We start from the raw sequence: 18,652 nt of genomic DNA, 5'->3' as shown, positions 1-18,652 counted from the left end.
CACCCTCTTCTTGCTGCTGAAAGACAGTGGATGAGATCTGGATCAATCACTCCAGAAATGCATCAGCAAGTCCCTTCAGGAGGTCACGGTGCTTTTTTTGAAGAAGCATCTGGGTTACTGTCTCAAAAGCTCAAAGTCCTGCAGGGAGTACGGCTTGCTTTAGGCTGAGATCACAGATGCTCTTCCAACTGGAAACCATGCATCACATGGCAAGGGGGAGGTGGGGGAATTACCCCCAGGTCTGAGACACCACTAACATCTTTGTCTTTCTAACCACAGAGCCAAGTAAACATCCACAACTGGATGAAATCCTCGCATCCATTCTATCTGTTAGGGCTACCTAGTAAAGAGAGAGAGGGGAAAAAAAGTCTTGAAGCTCATCTCAGCTTACTATGACATGTTCAGTGTTGGACTACCTCTTAAAAAGCCATATGAAAACCAAGCCTATTGAAGAACACAACTTGCCCCAGATCATCAACATATCCCAACTAGGCTTACACAGCAGTGCTACACACTGGCTGCCTCTGAATGTCAAAGTAGGGCAGAGATCCTTCACCTGTAAGTACCTGAGTAGAAGAAAGACCTGCCTCTGTTGCCATTCCCACTTTCAGGAGGACTGACAGTTTCCTACAAAGCAGTTTCAAAAGGCACATCATCTCTCCGTGGTAAGTATCCACCTGCAGCCTTACAATGATGAATTTCAAAGCATTATGCAAGACGTCTTTTATGCAGGCATATCAGAAATGCACAAATTACATTGTGGAGAGACATTTCTAATAGGCAACACTCTATTTCTTCATGTTTTCCTGGGAATTACGTTCTGCTGGTTTTCACTATTCAGAACAGGCAAAAAGATGCAAGAACTAGGTGAATGCTTGCAAATACACAGACAATAGGACCAGTTCCTACACATGCAACTAGTCCAGCTGGATGTTCACTGCCACTTGTAATACTTTCCAGGATTTGAACCAAAGCATTCTGAAATCTGGCCACTAATTATGGGCACTTCCTGATCCAAGCTAACTTTCATAACTGCTGAACAACTCCTTGTCCTCGTTTCAGGGTCTGGATGCTCAGCAGTTCAGAAAATCAAATCCAAAGTGACTCAAGCCGATAATGAAACATAAGAACACCCAAAGTTTGCAGCTGGTTTTGAAACACAAACCCCCCAAGGCTAAATGCTGCTCTAAAGACACTGCAATAGGTTCAAAAGCTGCATATTTTTGTACCAAACCACTAGAAGACACAGACAAATGCGGTGGGTGGACTCTGCATCCATACTCCTTCAGTGTGGTCAGTGCAAACAGCCCCTCTGTGACCAGCCACTGCTGATGACTGGGAATAGAGGGAAGAGCAGGACAATCCGGGATACGCCTGCACAGTGAACCAGGAGTAGCCCTTGCAGAGACAAGGGAAAACAAGGGCTGCTGTTGGATCCTGCCCAGAACACAGAACCCCACCACAATCTGTCCATACGGTCCTGAAGATGTGGAAGGTCCAGTTGTATCTGCCTTCACAATTAAACACGATTCTGACATGATTATGGTGCTGATGCTGTTGTATCTTCAGTGCATGATGGTTCCTGGCTCTGTTCGTGCCTGCCTATTGTTCATGAGGGTCTTTGTCTTTGCAATAATCGGAGAACAAGGTGTTCTGGAAGCTCTTTTCAGCTGGGACCTGGTGAACCTCTTACGGATGTTTCTGGAAGGAGGGAAAGAAGAGAGAAACAACAGAAGAGATAAATCTTAGCCTTTAACAGAAGACTGCTCAAGACCCAATAACAAACCAATACTCTTACCAGAGCAGGAAGGTTAGTTCATGGAAAAGAGACTCCCAGTCAACAAGAGTGAGCCCCATCCATCAACTGATGGCTCACAGTTGTCTCCAACTAGTAACTGATAACTGATCAGTGAAAGGTGAGGTGGTGCTAGGCAATATTTAGACAATAACATTTAATGATATGAAAGCATGGGCCAGAATGCTCAAATAGTCAATCTTCACATGCAATATCAATACAGGAATGAAGGACCACAGAAGAAAGAACCCCATCAGCACTCAAGCGGCTGTCACCTCTGGAAAGAGATGGACTGGAAACAATTGTTATTCACACCCTATCAATTCTGCAGTTTATGCATGGCTTGAATCTCTGGGCTTTTTGTGCTAGTGCCTTTCAGGCACAGTAAATTCACTTCCATTTTAGACTTTCAGATGATAAATGAAATATTAACAACAAGCAGCCATGCTGTTTGTATTGTAATCTTATACATCCAAGGATAGTTAACCCTGAATTTAAAAGCTTTGTTATGTTCTAGCTGCTCTGTTTCTCCATTATAAATCAGTAATCACAATCCAGGATAGGGTATCAGAGAACACTGAAATGACACACAGACTATGTCAAGAACCACCCTCACTGGCAGACTCTTGAACACTAGATGTCACTGGAAAGTGGCCTACTTTCTGAATTCACTCAAGTCACGAATCCCAGCTTTCATTTTGGTAGGTTTATAAATTACAGAGATTTTGAGCTTATCGGAAGTGAATTAAGGCGAACTGGGACCTCTAACATTAAATGAGACCAGGCTTTCTAATTCAAACTTTCCAAGATGAAAACATGACCTGACTTACAAACGACAGGGTGATGATATGCCTACCTGCATCGCCCTCTCATCTTAATGGGCTGTTAACTCTGAAACTGAACATGGTGGCACATGGCATTGAAAACACAGGATGAGCTCAAAATCAATTCTCTTGAATATTAAAATAACATGCATATTAAGTTTCAAACACCTATTTTGTTACTGGTTAAATATTCCCCAGGAATGTAAGCTTCAGGTTAAACAACAGGGTCACAGAAGAGAACATAAGCAAAGACAAAACAAAAAGTCCAAAACCCAAGAGAATAAACTGCCTTAGAGGTAAAAAAGAGCCTAAAAATACATGTATTTTGGTTAATAGATTTAAAAGATGTAGAAAAATACTAATTTCAGCTGGCGGAAAGAAGGATGTCATTGGCATCTCACGGCCTGGGATACCAACTCATGATTTAGCATCATTCACAATAAGAACAGATGAAAGGGATCACCAGAAAGTTAAGTTCAAGCTTTCCATACAACCCCACTTGGTATTTATTTCCAGAACAAACATGGTCATTGCTCACTTGAGAAGACTGGGGTCTACAGAACTATCCCATAGCTGTTTGCCCTTCTGAATCCTTACTATAGCACTTTCATAAACTGCCGAGAGGTTACTGCTAATGAAAGCAGTTTGCAGCTGCCCCAAGTGTAAGGACAGTAAAGTCTTTGGATTCAAATCCGTGTTTATTTTGTACAGACAGTAAAGCCAAAAGATGCAGTTATTCTCCAGAAATACTGGTTCAAAACTAGCATGAAGAAAGGCAGAAAAGGGGGAATCATCACATTATTCCATAAAGCAAACCACAAAACGTTAACTCCTCACTTAGTATAAGTGAAAGTAGCTCTATATAGACTGTATGAAGAACTAATCTGCTATGCACTTTAAAAAGACAATCCAGCACTTCTATTTAAATAGGATTGTGAAAACGCCTCAGAAATTCACTTTCTGGGATATAGCCTCTCAGAACTACTGGAAGAATGGAAATTTCCACTGACTTCATTAAATGCAATATTTAAACAACCATTTCACTGAAAGCCAAAACTGTTCTTTTTACTGCAAAAACCATATAGAAGGTGGAGGGAACTGCTCCTTTACACTGAAGAACTTAGCAACTAAATACAGTCAAGCTGTATTTAGCTGGGAGGCACCGGTCAGGACTTACAATGCTTCAGAGAGGGTTTTTCTAACACTTAAACATGCAGGTTGTAATAGTAGCTGAGGAAAGGCAGGAAATGCAAAGATAAGGTTGTGGCCCTTTCACTCATAGCGTTTCTCCTCCCTCCCCCATGCCACAGTGAATTAAGGGCACAGTCACCTTTAATGTTAAATTTCCTGTCCTTTTCTCGGTTAATACCAGCCATATATCTTAATTACAGCAAGCCTTTATTTGGTGCCAAGTGAATGGCTTTAATATCTGTCGCATTAGCAACATCCTTTGCAGTTAATAGGAAAGAGTAATTGCCATTTCTCCCTGCTTTTTGACTTTTGTACTAGTGCTGGAAGTCTGACGCTTACAGACTTCACTTGAAATGTGAATTAAGAAGTATTTTAAAGCCTTTTCCTTGTATTTCTAGCTCTCCTGACATCCAAGGTATGAGAATGAATCAAACTCCTAAGAGGTGATTGGTATATAAATCCCACTGTGCTCATTTTTATGTCAAATGTGATGCACTGCTGCTTATGTAGGAATAAGACAAATTCTTTCTGTCTGCATCATACTTCAAACAGTAACTGTGGATATAGGTATGCAGGGCCCCAGGCACCTATTCAGGGAAACATGGAAATGTACATAAGCGCTACACACTATTAAGACCTATCTTTGCAAGCTTCCTACACAGACAGGAACCTACTGGGCAGACCTAATAGTTAGGTTGTACAGGGCATTTATGCCTTGCTTAAATTTAATCAGGCAAACCATTTCACCTTTCCTAGGTGAAGTTAAGCACAATCCTATCTAACCAGTTATGTCCAGATTTCTCAGGAATAGGATAGCTGGTAACAGTTCCTCATTTGTAAAGCTGGCTCAGAGTTCCCATGCCAAACATTAAAACAACAGGGATTTTTAAGCTTGAATAAAAGAAGGTCAACCTTCAGTTGATGTTAGTCAATAATGTGTTTTTCAAGCCCTTTCTAATAGGAGTTAAAGGAATTACTTGCTTTAGCTCTCCTGATATCAGGCATATCTGTCTGTTACTGCTTCTATATATAAACTGCTATGCATCAGTCTTGCCTCCTCTGCATTAGACTCAGAGTTGTGATGACTACAGTGACTTTGGTCTATTCAGCTACACCAACAGTACTTCAGAAGTAATACAAAATACATTCAAGCAATGGCAGAAGGTTTTACTGTGAGAAGAATTAAATGCATGTAAAGGCCCACTGACATTTTAGCAGATACCAAACCTGTGAAGGGGAATCACCCCCAACACACACTCACTTTTTGGGGTGAAGTATTCTGGTACAACTTGCCTATTGTAAACAACACTGAAATGTGCCAAGTGCAGTTTTAGTCACTAAAGCAGGCAGGAGTTTGTATTCTGGCACCAGTTTTATGTGAAACTTGCGATCAGCCTCACCATCAAGACATCTACAACAAGAAGAAAGTCTTCTAGGCAAAGATTCATGAAGTTTCTGCAGCTCTGGGGCAATGCAAGTTCTGTGCAATGTCAATTCTCAGGGTGAGCTCAAGGCCAGGCAACAAAAACCAACTTATTTAGAAAGCAACCACCATTCCCAGGGTGTTTGGAACCCAATGATCACTCATTTCTCTGTGGGATTCCTGTATGCAGAGGCACACTGCAACTATTCAGTGAGTTCAATGACAGGAGGGGCACTATCTTAGGAGGCTGATGGGGTTCTATTCATTTCAGTGGGCTTTTAAACAAAGTGAAAGGCCAAAATGTGCAATGCTGCCTGTTCAGAGAGAACTGAATTGGGATGAAGCTGCAGGCACCTGACAGGTTACAGACAGACTGGTTAACTCGCAGCACCTCCTACAATTCTACCTGTATGGAAAAGAGAAGTATTCATTTAACTACTTGGTTTGTCTTTTTTTTCCTCCCCCTCAGCACTCTGAGGCTAAAGAACATCCACATCCCATTGAAGTTTCCATCTAACCTCAAAATGACAGAAACTGGGAGAAATAGACCTGAAAGGCAGAAGTGGGTTGACAGTGATACACCATTTAAAAATAAGCACCTTTGTGAAATACTCACTTCTAATACAAATCAGATGTGGTTTAATAAGCATTGGGCTATGAGAAAGCTCAATTTATTGGTCCATTGCCGTGGACCACCTAGCTGTATTATAGAACTCATACAGATGTCAGGCAGAGCAGTACAATCTTTGCAAGCTGAAAGAGGTGCTGCTGTAGACATGCCAACAGATTTTGACTGTTTTAAGAGCCACTCTTATTTTCCTCCTCCTAGCAAGTGAATGTTTTCCTCTGCTGGTGTTTATCTTCCAATTTGGTATTGATATTTAGGGAGCAAAGCTGTTCTCTATGAACAACAATCTACACACACACGGGTTACAAACAATCTTCCTAAACAGCTTAATACAGCATTTTCAGGCATTGCACCACCTTGAGGGCATCTCTGATGTTTTGTGTTCCAGAGCAACAGGTTACAGCTACTACATATATATATAAAAAGCAATAAATTATGGCTTTTGAGTGTTTCCTTTCCTGAGAGGACAAACCCACATCAAGTGTTTAAAGCACAGACTTCAATGCCTGTGCCATGCAAGAGGTCACCTCTCTGTCTCTTTCTGCCTAGGGCTGACTTAAAATCTGCTCGGAGCAGAAACAATCTCTTTGTGTGCATTTTTAGGAACCCAGAACAACAGGAACCTGACCCACAACTGGCATGGCTTTTAGGAAAAATCCTCGTGTCCCACAGGTTTTTCCATGCTCTCATTTCCCCCCAAATGGCACATTTCATTAATATTTTAAGGTGGTTTTGGATGCAAGGAGAGAAGGAATTAAAGCAGCACAGAATCTCACTCTCAGCACCACTATTCATCTTTCAGTTGAATGCTGAAGAACTTTTAACCCCTAAGAGCCATTATAAATAGATGCTGTCGTACAGCAGTCATCACATGATGGCTAAATCTAAATCTTAGCAATCAGCAGTGAAATTATCCTTCTAGTTCCTCTGTGAGCTTGGTATTTACCACCAACAGACAAAAGTTACATACTGCAGATGGCAGGGACAGAAATGATTATGTGTCAGTTCTGGTGCAACACGAGCTTGGAGTTGGACTCAGTGATCCTTATGGATCCCTTCCAACTTGAGATATTCTATGATTCTGTGACTTGCCCCATGTCTTGAGTGGAGCTGTGTTAACTCGGCACGGATGACATCCTCACACCCCACACAGCAGTGATTATGGCAGAGGCAACCACAGAGGAGTGCTCCTTAGGCAGTTTTCCCCTTGAAGAAGGGAGGAAAACCTGTCTTTGGATTTATGGTGTTTCAGCACAGCATCCAGCTTCATAACGGGAATTAGACCCAGTAAGTCCTAACACAGATAGCTCACTGGAATGGGTAAGGAGTAAATTATTAACATTCCTTAAAACAAAACAATGGCTCAGGCTTCACCAGGCTCGTAACCCGAGCTACAGGAGAGCTGCTCTGCGCCTTATCTGAAATTCATTAGCCTCTCCTTAGCTACCAGCCACTTCACAGGCTGCAAGGCATGAAGACTGCTCTATTAAAGAGCTGTTTCACCTCTCCTCCCCATGAAGGCACACACAGGGTGACTGCAAATCTGTCTATATGTAGGCACCTTGGGAAAGCAAGGAGCTTCCACAGCTCACAGGCACAGACACCTGAAGATATCAAAGCAACCCCTTTATTCTTTCCAACTCTATCAGTAGACTGTGGGTGAATTCCTGCACTGCAAGACTATGCTGAACCCACAGCGATTTTCATTACCATCCAGTTCTGCAGAAGGATGGCTACTCTGTATACTGATTAAACATCATTCACTATTAGATGAACATACTGCCCATGATAATAAATTAAACAAGCATTTCACTGTGTATAGAGACAAAGTCAGGGACAAGGCTACAGGGACTCTAAAGATAAGGAAGGCATGCAACAAGAGGACCAGATGTCTTCTTTTAAACCAATGCAGGCCTTTCTCCTGTTGATAAGGCCTGAGAAATAGGTAAATGGCTGCAAAAGAAAGCAGCTCAAGGAGCCTCCCAGGGTCATAAATTAGCCCAAACAAAAACATGCAGTTAATTGGAAAAACTAAACACATTCCAATGTCCTTAACTAATGGATTGCCATAAAAGGATAAAATAAGTGGGGCCATTTCTCCCCAAATGACCACCAGGACAACCCAGAAACCATGCCTCCAACTCACAGTACCTGCACTGAAGCCTTACCCTACCCACATTGCCATCAGTAACGAGGATTGGGTGGGCGTTTCACAGCACTATGAGGTGTATGTATATAATAAAGGTATACCAGCTGTGAACTGTCTCTTCTCAGTGTGTGTGACAGGCAAAGCGATCCCTCATGCACCCAGGACTGCAATCAAGTCATGTTGCTATCTAACCTGTCACTATCTAACCTGTCACTCTGGTTGGAGAGATGATCTCCCAGATTTTGGTGACATCCACATGGCAGCATGTATTTTGTCCCAAGACAGGCAGGAAACTGGAGAGCTGGCTAAGAGGAGAACACAGTGCTGCTTTCAACCACTTCCCAAACAGAATTACTCCAGGATAGAATTTCATCTGAGGATTTTGGCCAGGACATTGTGCTACAGTTATTACAGTTTATAGTGTTACCTGAGGCTCAAAACCATAAAAAGGCAGTATTTTTCCCCTTTATCAATTATGCATATACTTTCCCTGTAATAATCTATGCACCAATAGCGCATCATTGGAGGAGCTTCTTGGCATTCTGGCTACTTGCTGTTAAGGAAGGGCTGAAGATCAGAATTAATCAGTCTTACCAGAAAGAGTTGGAGAGCAAAAGTGCCCTCATGGAACTGTCCCCTGGGCTCTGCTCCACACCATCATCTCTTGCATCATCAGCACTTACACTACACACAGAAGCTCTGATGCAGATTATGGACCAGAAATCTGCACTCTCCATTCTTATGGCCATCACTTTCCATGTCGGTATCTCATAGGCTTGCTTAATCCCTAGGAGCAGGCGTACATCAACACTCTTCAAGTTTACAGACAAAAAGGTGGAGCTACTCAGAGGTTAAATTACTGTCTCACACCAAGTAACAGAGGATTTAAAAGCGTGGATCTGTGCTTTTCCCACTAGAACAACACTTGTACTGTGTTTTGTCAGGTACATGTTTTAGCCTGTATGCATAGCGCAAGTAAGGAAAGCAGCCAGCCACTCTTTAGGTGTTTGACAAGAACAGATAGTTATCTCTGTGACTGGCTTTCACAGTCAGTCATTAAGCTCCCGGTGATATTTTACATTTGAAATGCCTATGTAGTTACTTTTGCAGGCTTTACAACAGAAACCAACTAACATTTGTTACTTAAATTGATGCCAGAGGGTCATCTTTAAAAGATTTTAGTGAGCTAAAATACCCCAACCAACCAACAAACTCCAACCCAACCCCAAAATAACCCCCCCAAACCAAACAATCAGAGGAAAAGAATTAAAAGAAATGATGAAGTAAGTTCACTGAAATACAGACTAGTTGGGAATTAAGTCCTCTCTCTGTAATTCAAAATGAAGAATCCAGTACAGGACAACTTACAAATGAAAGTCAGTGGGCAGATCTGGGTGAATTTTAAGGCTGTGAGGATCACTGACATTACATTTTTGACCATATTCACTGCAGTACAGTTTTACCATCTTTGCTACTGAATTTCAGCAACAGTGTGCTGCTCACCACAGGATTCACCCAGTGTCTCTACCTACATGTTCATTATTGCTGTGTATCTCCCTGCTTTCAAAGTAATTCTTAACCCTGAACCCAGCTTCTACCAGTTACTATTGCTCACATGGCACAGAAATTGTAAAAAGGGGGAAAGATCTCTCAAGACTGAGACTGTGCAGTGTTTGAGGACTACAGTCATCAACAGATAAGATTTAATGTGATATACCTCTATGGTTTAGGCACAGGTTTTAACTCCCACAATAGAAGATGATCAACTATTACAAGATGATACATTCCCACTGGGGATGTGGATTTAGGAAAAAGCTGAGCAGCAAGCTTACAAAAAGCTAAGCCCTAAAACCTTTAGTTATGTTAAAACATCCTGTAAAGAGGATTGGGTTCAGCTACACCAAATCCTTTACACAAATACAAAAGAGAGTTTCTGATGGAAAACCTTTTGAAATGGACAATCAGACTTCAGGAAATTAAAAACCTGTGAACAACTGTGAGGGAACAGGTTAAAAGAGCTGCATGACATCCCAATTTAACATCTGATGTGCAAGGTGCATCCCTGTGCGATGTACTCTGGCTGACAGGCTGCACTCAGTGGGAGTCAGGCACGCACCTAAGAGCTTTGTGAATTGGGTCTGGAATTTCTAACAAAGTGAAGGAGGCTTATGGAAAAATTAAGTACTTATACAGGAGCTTCTCTACTAACACCTGTGTTTAAGGCAATCCTTAATGCACTTCTTATTATGCCCAAGTTTCATTTAAGATGGTTTTGTTTCCCCACCCAAGTCTCCCAAGACAGTAACATTTTGCAGAAGTCTCATTCCAGAAACAGTACATCTATCTAAACATCTAAATGCTCTGGCTACTTCTGCAGCTACTGCCTGAGTGCAGAATGACTGTGGCCAAAGGAACCAGAGGTTGCAAGTGCTTGACTAACACCCTCTAAATGTGACACTGCTATTTAGCTGAACCACGTGAATCAGCCACAGCCATGCTCCCACCTAAGCCGCAACTGCAAAATGCACTTTGGTATCTAAGCCACCATCAAGAGGCAGCACATTTGACTCTCTGCTCTCAACAGGGTAGGCTCAGAGAGGATAATTTCACAAGGTGCCATGGTGTGACTTTTCAGGCAGCAGTAACTGGGTCATTTGCAACCATCTGCTCTTCGCCTCTGTCTCCCTGTGGCCAGCACAAAGCTGTGCACTGATTAGTTTTCAGCTGCTAGTCAGTGGGAACACCCCCTGGAACTCACAACAGTCACCGGCCTCTGGACTCCTGAGGGGCAGATGTCATTACCAGTAAAGGTAAAATATTTCCTCTGAGAGAAGATTGAGAAAGCAAAACTGATAATACCATATGCACTTCAAACCTACCAGCTCTAACGAATGGCACAACCTTGGGCTTCCTTGTGTACATGTTTTCCATGCATATATCTGCTATTCCTTCTATGAGTTAAAAAAGAAAAAAAATCACATTCCTCAAATGAGTTGATTTTAGCTTCATGGAATGATCCTGCTTTAAAAACCAAACCATTGCATTATCACAGTAGTGTTACTTGGACTTAATGGGTACTGTAAAAGAAGTCAGAGGAAAAACTCATGTAGATAAACAGTGAAAGCAAATACCAGTAGGCCCATGAAAGGTGCTCAAAGAGAAACAAATGGCAAGAGATTATGATCTAGTTTCTCCACTGCTGGTTGCAATTCTGTACCATAGTACCTCAGCTATTGCTCAGAGCAGTATCATTTGTAAGGTGTGAACAGCATGCAGCATTCATACAGGGCATGTAGAGTCCACAATAAATAAGGTCAAAATAACAGCTCACAGAAACTCATGAACACATAACCACTGTGAACAGTGGCAAGCTAAATAGGACAGCTCCTAAAGTATAGCAAGGACAGTTCCTCCCAAAATTCCCCCTCTGCAGCACCGACCCAGTGACTGGTTATGGTCATCAGCTCACCTGTACTCAGCTGCAGCCGATCAGTAAGATATTTGCAACCCTATCAGCAAGGATTAGACATAATTCTAAAGGATACATTCTGTAATCCCTGCCTTTCAAAATGTAGGACAAGTATATAATACAGCAGAAAGGAACCAGAAAATGAGATTCTTTGAGACTGATAGTTTTGGGTTAGAGGGTCATATGTAATGTATCTCAGGCTTGCAGCTGATGTTGCAGGGATGCAGCCGGGCATCTCTGTGCAGCTGGTTACAGGCTCAGGGTCTAAGAGCCATGCAGGTAAGACATGAAAATGCACTGTGCCCTGGATCCAAGTATGGTAAAGTTCAAAACCAGGATCCCAAAGAAAATTGCCTCATCTTTATGAAAAGCAGAGGTCATCCCTGCACAGATATATTAAAAATACTTTTTTTGGTGCACTTTCTTTTTGCACAAAGAAAAAGAAAGCTGAAAAAGAATAAAAATCACTATGAACACCTCTGGGATATGAACTGCAGATGTGAAGAGGAAAAAAAGCAGAGAAATTAGCACTGAACTCTTATGCAGACCTGCACCTGAGCACTGCAGACTTACTCCTTTTTCTCCCAGCAACATGCTACAAGTGATAACTCAAACACTGTGCCTGACCTTGTCTAAGCGCTGATTACAACACATGTGGGAGGCAGAAGGGTCAAGGGCTGGTTGTTCACAACTCCTCATAGAAGTGGTTCACCCAAGCTTTCAATTTGCTTTTAAAGGTTTACCCTGACAGGGCTCCAATGCAGAGTGCCAGTGCTGTGTGCAGCAGCATGAAGGGCTGTCAGCACTAGCATGACTGTCCCCAGCTCTTGCAAGAGAACCAGACCACTGACAGCAAGGCAAAATGCAGCATGTTGCTGAAGCTGGGTGTCAGCTTCACATTCCCTTCTTTCTCAACATGCAGCTTTGGGTTTCAAGCTTTTTTCTGTGTGCTATGAGACATGCATAAATGAAAATCATCACAGCAATTTTGATATCCTCATGTAGCACCTGAACAAAGCAAGGGAAGATTTTCCTTTTGGAGACAGAACATGAAGTGAAGAATATGAAAATTGCCTATATAATGCTGCCACAGAGATGCCTCTCAAACTATTTCATCAGCAAAAAGGAAGCAATGTCTGCTGGTAACAGCTACAGATCACGTTCCAGTTTTACCAGTTGCAGTTAACTCATTCCCAATAGAGTTGCACTTACCGTGAGAAGGTTTCTAACTGCTTCAGCACTGAAAGGAAACAAGCATCGAGTCATTCATCTGCAGTTCTACATACAAATATGCTTTTTGGCCCATGAAGGGAAAGCATATGGAATCTGCTGCTATAACCCGGTCAGCCAAACACATCCACACATTTCTTACATTGCAAATGATGAAAGAAACTCTCATTTTCTAGTGTTTTGGCTGTCCCTATACAGGTAAGATCATCAGCATGCACATGCACTCTGATATGGACAGATAATGTGGAAAGGAACTGCATGCACACTGCATACTGGGAACTGGTAAGAATGGTTTTAATCAACAGATACATTTCCCTTGACGTCCACCAGCCATAGTACTGATCTGATTCATAGACTATGTCTTAGATAACAAAACAGATATTAAGCTGATAAATTACATTTTCATTAAGCTTCTGGAGACCATAATATAAACTGTCCATTTTTTCCCATTATTCTCTACCTCCCAGAATGGTGCTTCAACTTAAGAATTTAATTTTACACAATATAGCCATTTTCCACATTAATTTCTAGCAGAGCCTACAACAGAATCCACATCACAGCTTGTCAACAGAAGGGGAATAAAACCCAGAAAGCTTCTTTAGATTTAGCACAGTTTCCTGAGTAAAATTATTGTATAGTTATGAGATTTCTGGTTGATCCTCAAAGCATGCACTTAATGCCAGGAAATAATACCTAGCTTTATTAAAAACAAATAAGGAGACTTCCTTGATGAGCAGTGATAAATGACTTTTTCAATGAGTTGTGCAAACAGATTTGCACTGCACAATAAAACCATGAGCAAGTTATTTCACAGTGGGGAACGACAATTCCTTTTTCTCTGGAAAAGGATAAGAATAAAGAAAACACAAGAATGTTCAATCCATCGAAGCTCAACATAAAATGATGATGTGATGTCGAGGTGTTCCTGAACTGTTGCCTGGCTTTCTGCCTGGATAGTCCCTGCTGTGAGCCTGTGACTGAGCAGATGTGTGCAAATCCCAAGTGAGCTGGACTCACACATGCACCAGGAAGGTGTCTGAAGGGAGAGGGCAGCTTGTCACTAGAGGTGAAACAGCAGAACTGAGGACACCTATAGTTACTGCCAAAATTCACAACTGCCAAAAATACAACTTCAAAACCAAGCTGGAATGTATGAGGATGCACATTACAATGGAGATAAAACACAGTCCTGTTCTACTCTGAAGGTAGGCTGAGCTTAGATGTAAATGCCAGTCTTTCTGTTTCAATGATACATAAATGCTCACACTACATTATAAGGATACCTGCAGGCACTGTTGAACTATGGCCTGAGTAAAGGACACTGCCCTAAAAATCCCATGGGAACTCCAAGGGTTACCTTGGAAAGCTTACATGACACACACTTTCCTCAGTGATTTTCACTGCTCTGAATATTCAGCTCCCTCCACATCCATTGCTACAAGGGTCCCAAATCTGTGAGCAATTAGATAGTTCATAATCAACACTGCAGAAACGTGGCTGCTGCTTAAGTTCGGATGGGGAAAGGTAATGCTAATTTCGTTAAAATATCTTCTAAAATAGAGTTATAAACATAAATACATATATTCACCTTATCTAGGGGCGGGTAATAACATTTGGAATGCTCATACGCATCTTTGGCTTGGTTAGCATTGAATTAGGCACTTCATGTAGTTCAGCAGCAAGAATATTACATTTTTTTCCTCAGATAATATGAACCAATTTTTGCAGTATAATTTTTAGCTAAATGTCTGAGAAAATGTGCGCTCTGCACTCCCTGCTTGATGTTTTTATAGAGATATGCATCTTAAACATTAATTCACTGCAAAGCCAAAAATGTCTTAGGCTGGAGAAGGGAAAATCGTTGTGGACTGTTGGAAACAAAACCTTACACTGAAAAACAGCTACCCTCTAGCAGGCTGTAATTATACCCCCAAATCTTCCCCCTTTTGCTGTAATTAGCATGTGTCTGTCTTCCATGCATCTTCTGTGAGCAAATACACATGATAAAACAGACTGGGTTCTGATGCAGCACGGAACAAGTGCCCTGAAGTACAAGTTGTTCCCTTGACTCAAATGGGGTGATTGTTTCTGAGACAAGTGTTCAGAACAGATTTAAACACCCAACACTGCAAGCTGGCAATTGATCTTTTGAGTCCTCTTCCTTTCTTTCATCTCGAGGCAGGACTGGATAAACTGTGTGCTGCCTTCTCACAAACACCTCCTCCCTCAGTATCTCTTCCCATCACAATTATACTGCACTCAGCTCTGTTATGGCCATGCTCAGCTACATGAACTCCTCTCACAGGACAGGCTGGCTGCCAGGGACTAGGGCCTATTCCCTCTTCTTCCTTCTTTCCCAGAAGAAGGGGCATCAATGCCTTCTAGGCAGCAGAACCAGGGAGTGCTTTCCACTTCGAGCTATGAAGGCTGCAGGCAAGTGGGAGCTGCAAGAATGTGTTACACCATCTCTTCTAATTAACCTTGGAGTAAGAGTGGAGGGAGTTAAGGAATCAAAGGAAATGTCAGCAAGGAGAAAGCACAGATGAGGGAAGGGGAATCAATGGGGATGAGGGAAAAAAAGAAACAAAAAGAAAACAAATGAAAGGCAAAGTACTGTGAGAGAGAAGGAACAGATTTAAGGCAAAACTGAGCTTCGAAGGATAAAAAGTTGCTGTCTCCCATTAGTACAGGTTTGAAGATTTAATGTGAGAGAGGCACTAATACTCCTTGTGTGTTTCTGTCACAGAAGGAAGATGCATGCACATGGACTGGTTAGCTCCTGTCAGACTGGAAATGGCTGTACTGGTGAGGGCTCAACCCACATCAGCCCTGGGCATTCCCTGCTGTGCATCCAGTGATGCTGCACAGTGTTTTCAGGCACCTCCTTGTTAGAGGAGGTATCACTGAAGTCTGACTGCCCAGTGCTCCCCATGTGATTTTAAACCATTAACATCAACTTCTAATGAATTGGAGGAGACCAGCAGCCACGGAGCTCTGAGGACTTAGCCCTCAGGTGAGGAGGGGGAACCAGTGCAAGCTCTGCCTTGCTGCTGGGTATGGTGTTTGCAGCCGTCGGAGTGGGAAGGAGAATTTTGAAGGGTGGGAACAGGCAGGGGTATCATGGATGAGTGGTTTGCAAAGGCAGGGCACATCCCACCCTACTTCCATCATCTAGAACTTAAACATCTGGTCTAGGCTTGTTGTCTGGGCTACCCCCGAGATCAGTGGGGAGAGACAAACACTGTCAGTGTAGGGCTCATCTCATCCTTTGACAGGCATTTCTCTATTATAACTGGGGAAAGAAATACACCATAAATTCTAAAGCTTCAGAAGGTTTCCAGTCTCACTTTGAGAGTCCAATCACTGGGGATTAGTCTGAGACTACTAAGCACTTAGCATCAAGTCTGAAAACAGTGAATGCTGTCAATCTGGGCTTGATACCAGAAACCTAAGAGCTCACCATCCTCCTACCCGAATGCTCTCTGAATTGTCACATCCAAAGACAAATGAAGCGATGTATTGAACTGACCTTGAAATAGCCACCAAATTGTCACCTACTAGTATTGTAACTTATCTAGCTGCATCCACCACAAACAGGACTAAATAGGCAGCACATTTTCCTTGGTTAGCTCTACATTTACACCCGTTCTTTCTCTTCCTTCAGCTCAACTACCTGATTTTTCAGGCTTCTGAAATCACAGAAGTGAGGAGCAGTCTGATGTCACTTGCCATAATCAACCCCTTACTTAAGCAGGTTTTTTAAGCATTTTAAATAACAGGACCAGCAACCACAGCCTACAAAAGTAGATTAAAGCTTCTCGTCTTAGTCTGAATTGAAGTGGGGAATGGCCAGAACTTAGCAGGGGAAGAACAGAAGTGAGGAGCCTACAGAAAACTAGAGACTCTTCTGTGATATCAAGCTCTAATCAGGGAAGAAAAAACTCATTCTGCAATTAATCTAGGTAAATGAAAGACTGAAAAAGATGAGCATCTTAGTTGCTTTTAAAGGAAATCACAGGGATTTATGTATGTAATAATTTATATATGTAATGATTTATATATATATAATCATATATTTATATATGCTTCCTGCTGTTCATTTCTCTGTTGTGTGCTATGTACTTTTCAACTTCTGAATATTTTAGAGTAACTTATACACTGTGGATGAATTTACATTTTGCTGCCTTATTCTTCATTGTATATGAACTGCAATTATATAACAATTAAAAAGTTCTAATCTTTGCCACAGAGAAGTAGCCCTGGCTAAGTCCTATTAGTGAAATACTGATTAGTATGCAAAGAGATGCAAAGGTGGGGTATCTTTTGCCGTAACATTGCTCTTCACTGTAACAAAACCTCAAACAATCATGTCAAAAGGTGTTATTCAAATAGTGGATCAGTAACATGTATGAAGTGAAGCCTTATTCCCTGCTTAGATTTTATTCTCTTACCTGGTCTCTTCTGTAGCTATAAAGAAACCATCATCTGAAGCATCAAGCCAATTTTGCCTCTGTCTCTTGATCACTGGAATGGTGCTTGTCTTAATGGCACTTGCACTGGCTTGCAAGGCCTTACCATTAGTCATATGAACATGGGGAGCAGCATGCTGAAATCATAGTAAAAGGGAAAGATATTTGCCTGAGAATAAGCATAATTCTGTTAACTGATTCTCCTGTAAAGGGCACCCTACACACAGCACCCTTCTCAAAAACCAGCTAGTCTTCCTCAACCAGTACCTAAGGGTCAGCTAACACCCTGTGCACATTGACATACTTTATCCACAGGTCTCAGAGCCCTTTAAAGACTAAACTAACTATTGCTAATGCCATTTTGTACAGAGAGAAATCGAGGCCTGAATCAATGCCATGAACTAAACAGTTCCTCGACAGAAACCCACTGATTTTAGGAAACAATTCATATTTTCTGAGAAAAAAAACTCAGCATCCCAAACAATGAGAAATGAGACTTGTTTTGTTCATGAAGTATGGCATTAATCTCATCTAAAAGAATCCATACTTTTCATTTCATAAGTCCTTACTCTGCCTGATTTTCTTTTCAAATACAAGTCACGGAATAAGCCAAGGGGTTTGGTCCTGCTGCTCACCTAAACAGCAGCAGGGTAACAAAGGTTTTTACCACCTTACTGGTGCCATGGTTCTTAAGTTTACCCACCTGTCATTAGCCATTAGCACCTACTGCTTTATGTCTGCAGTCATTTTAACACAGATAACATTAAACACAAAGCGATGCATTCATTTTCCACTAAACCTTTACCTGGAATAACTGTGCAATAAGTACTCAGGCCTAATGAGGAAAGCTGCCTTCTGATACATGAAAAGGAGAGAGTAAAAGTAATGCTTTCTGTATCATATATAGATAACATTTTGGAAGAATAGCCCATAACAAATATATTAATCTTGGAAATTCAAAACCTGTTTCCCACGTAACTGATTAGTAGCAGGACCGATAACACTGATGGGAACAGATATTTTACAAAGACATGATACAGAGATGGAAGTTTGCTCACTTTCTCTCACAAGGGTTCAACATCACGTTTTCTTAGGAAGAGGTGCTATTTTCTTGCTGGAAATACTGGTATTCCACATTAGTGATAGCATTTTGTCGTATTCCTGAAACGCACACAGTGCTGCACATTGCTGGGAGCACCCTCTAATGAGGAGACCAATTCCACAGCGAGTAAGGAAAGGGCTGGCAGATCCACAAAGACTAGCAGAACAGAACACAAACCTCACCTCTTAAATGATGCCATAAAACCAGAAGAGCCCAAACTAACAATCAAGGGCCTCATTTCTGTTGTATCATTCTTACATTCATATTCAATCCATTACATTCACATTATGCCACAACTTTCAACCCATCCCAATCCACAGTTTTCTTCATCCAGGAGGACAAATTTTATGCCTTTGATTAAAAATCCCAGTG

General features: G+C 41.7%; 1 protein-coding gene across 1 annotated transcript in view; it reads right to left on the bottom strand.

The window, feature by feature from the left end:
• Positions 1 to 1,679: 1,679 nt before the first annotated feature.
• Positions 1,680 to 18,652, bottom strand: part of MTA3 (metastasis associated 1 family member 3) — a 107,970-nt gene continuing 90,997 nt past the window's right edge. The window contains exons 18-20 of the mRNA XM_005142813.3: positions 17,161 to 17,315; positions 12,692 to 12,719; positions 1,680 to 1,701 (exon numbers count right to left, since the gene is read on the bottom strand). Of these exons, the coding sequence (XP_005142870.1) occupies positions 1,690 to 1,701; positions 12,692 to 12,719; positions 17,161 to 17,315 (195 nt within the window). The 3' untranslated portion in view covers positions 1,680 to 1,689. The remainder of the gene's footprint in view (positions 1,702 to 12,691; positions 12,720 to 17,160; positions 17,316 to 18,652) is intronic.

Source organism: Melopsittacus undulatus, chromosome 3 (assembly GCF_012275295.1).
Source record: "Melopsittacus undulatus isolate bMelUnd1 chromosome 3, bMelUnd1.mat.Z, whole genome shotgun sequence".
Lineage (NCBI taxonomy): Eukaryota > Metazoa > Chordata > Aves > Psittaciformes > Psittaculidae > Melopsittacus > Melopsittacus undulatus.
This window is presented reverse-complemented; position numbering and strand designations above follow the sequence as displayed.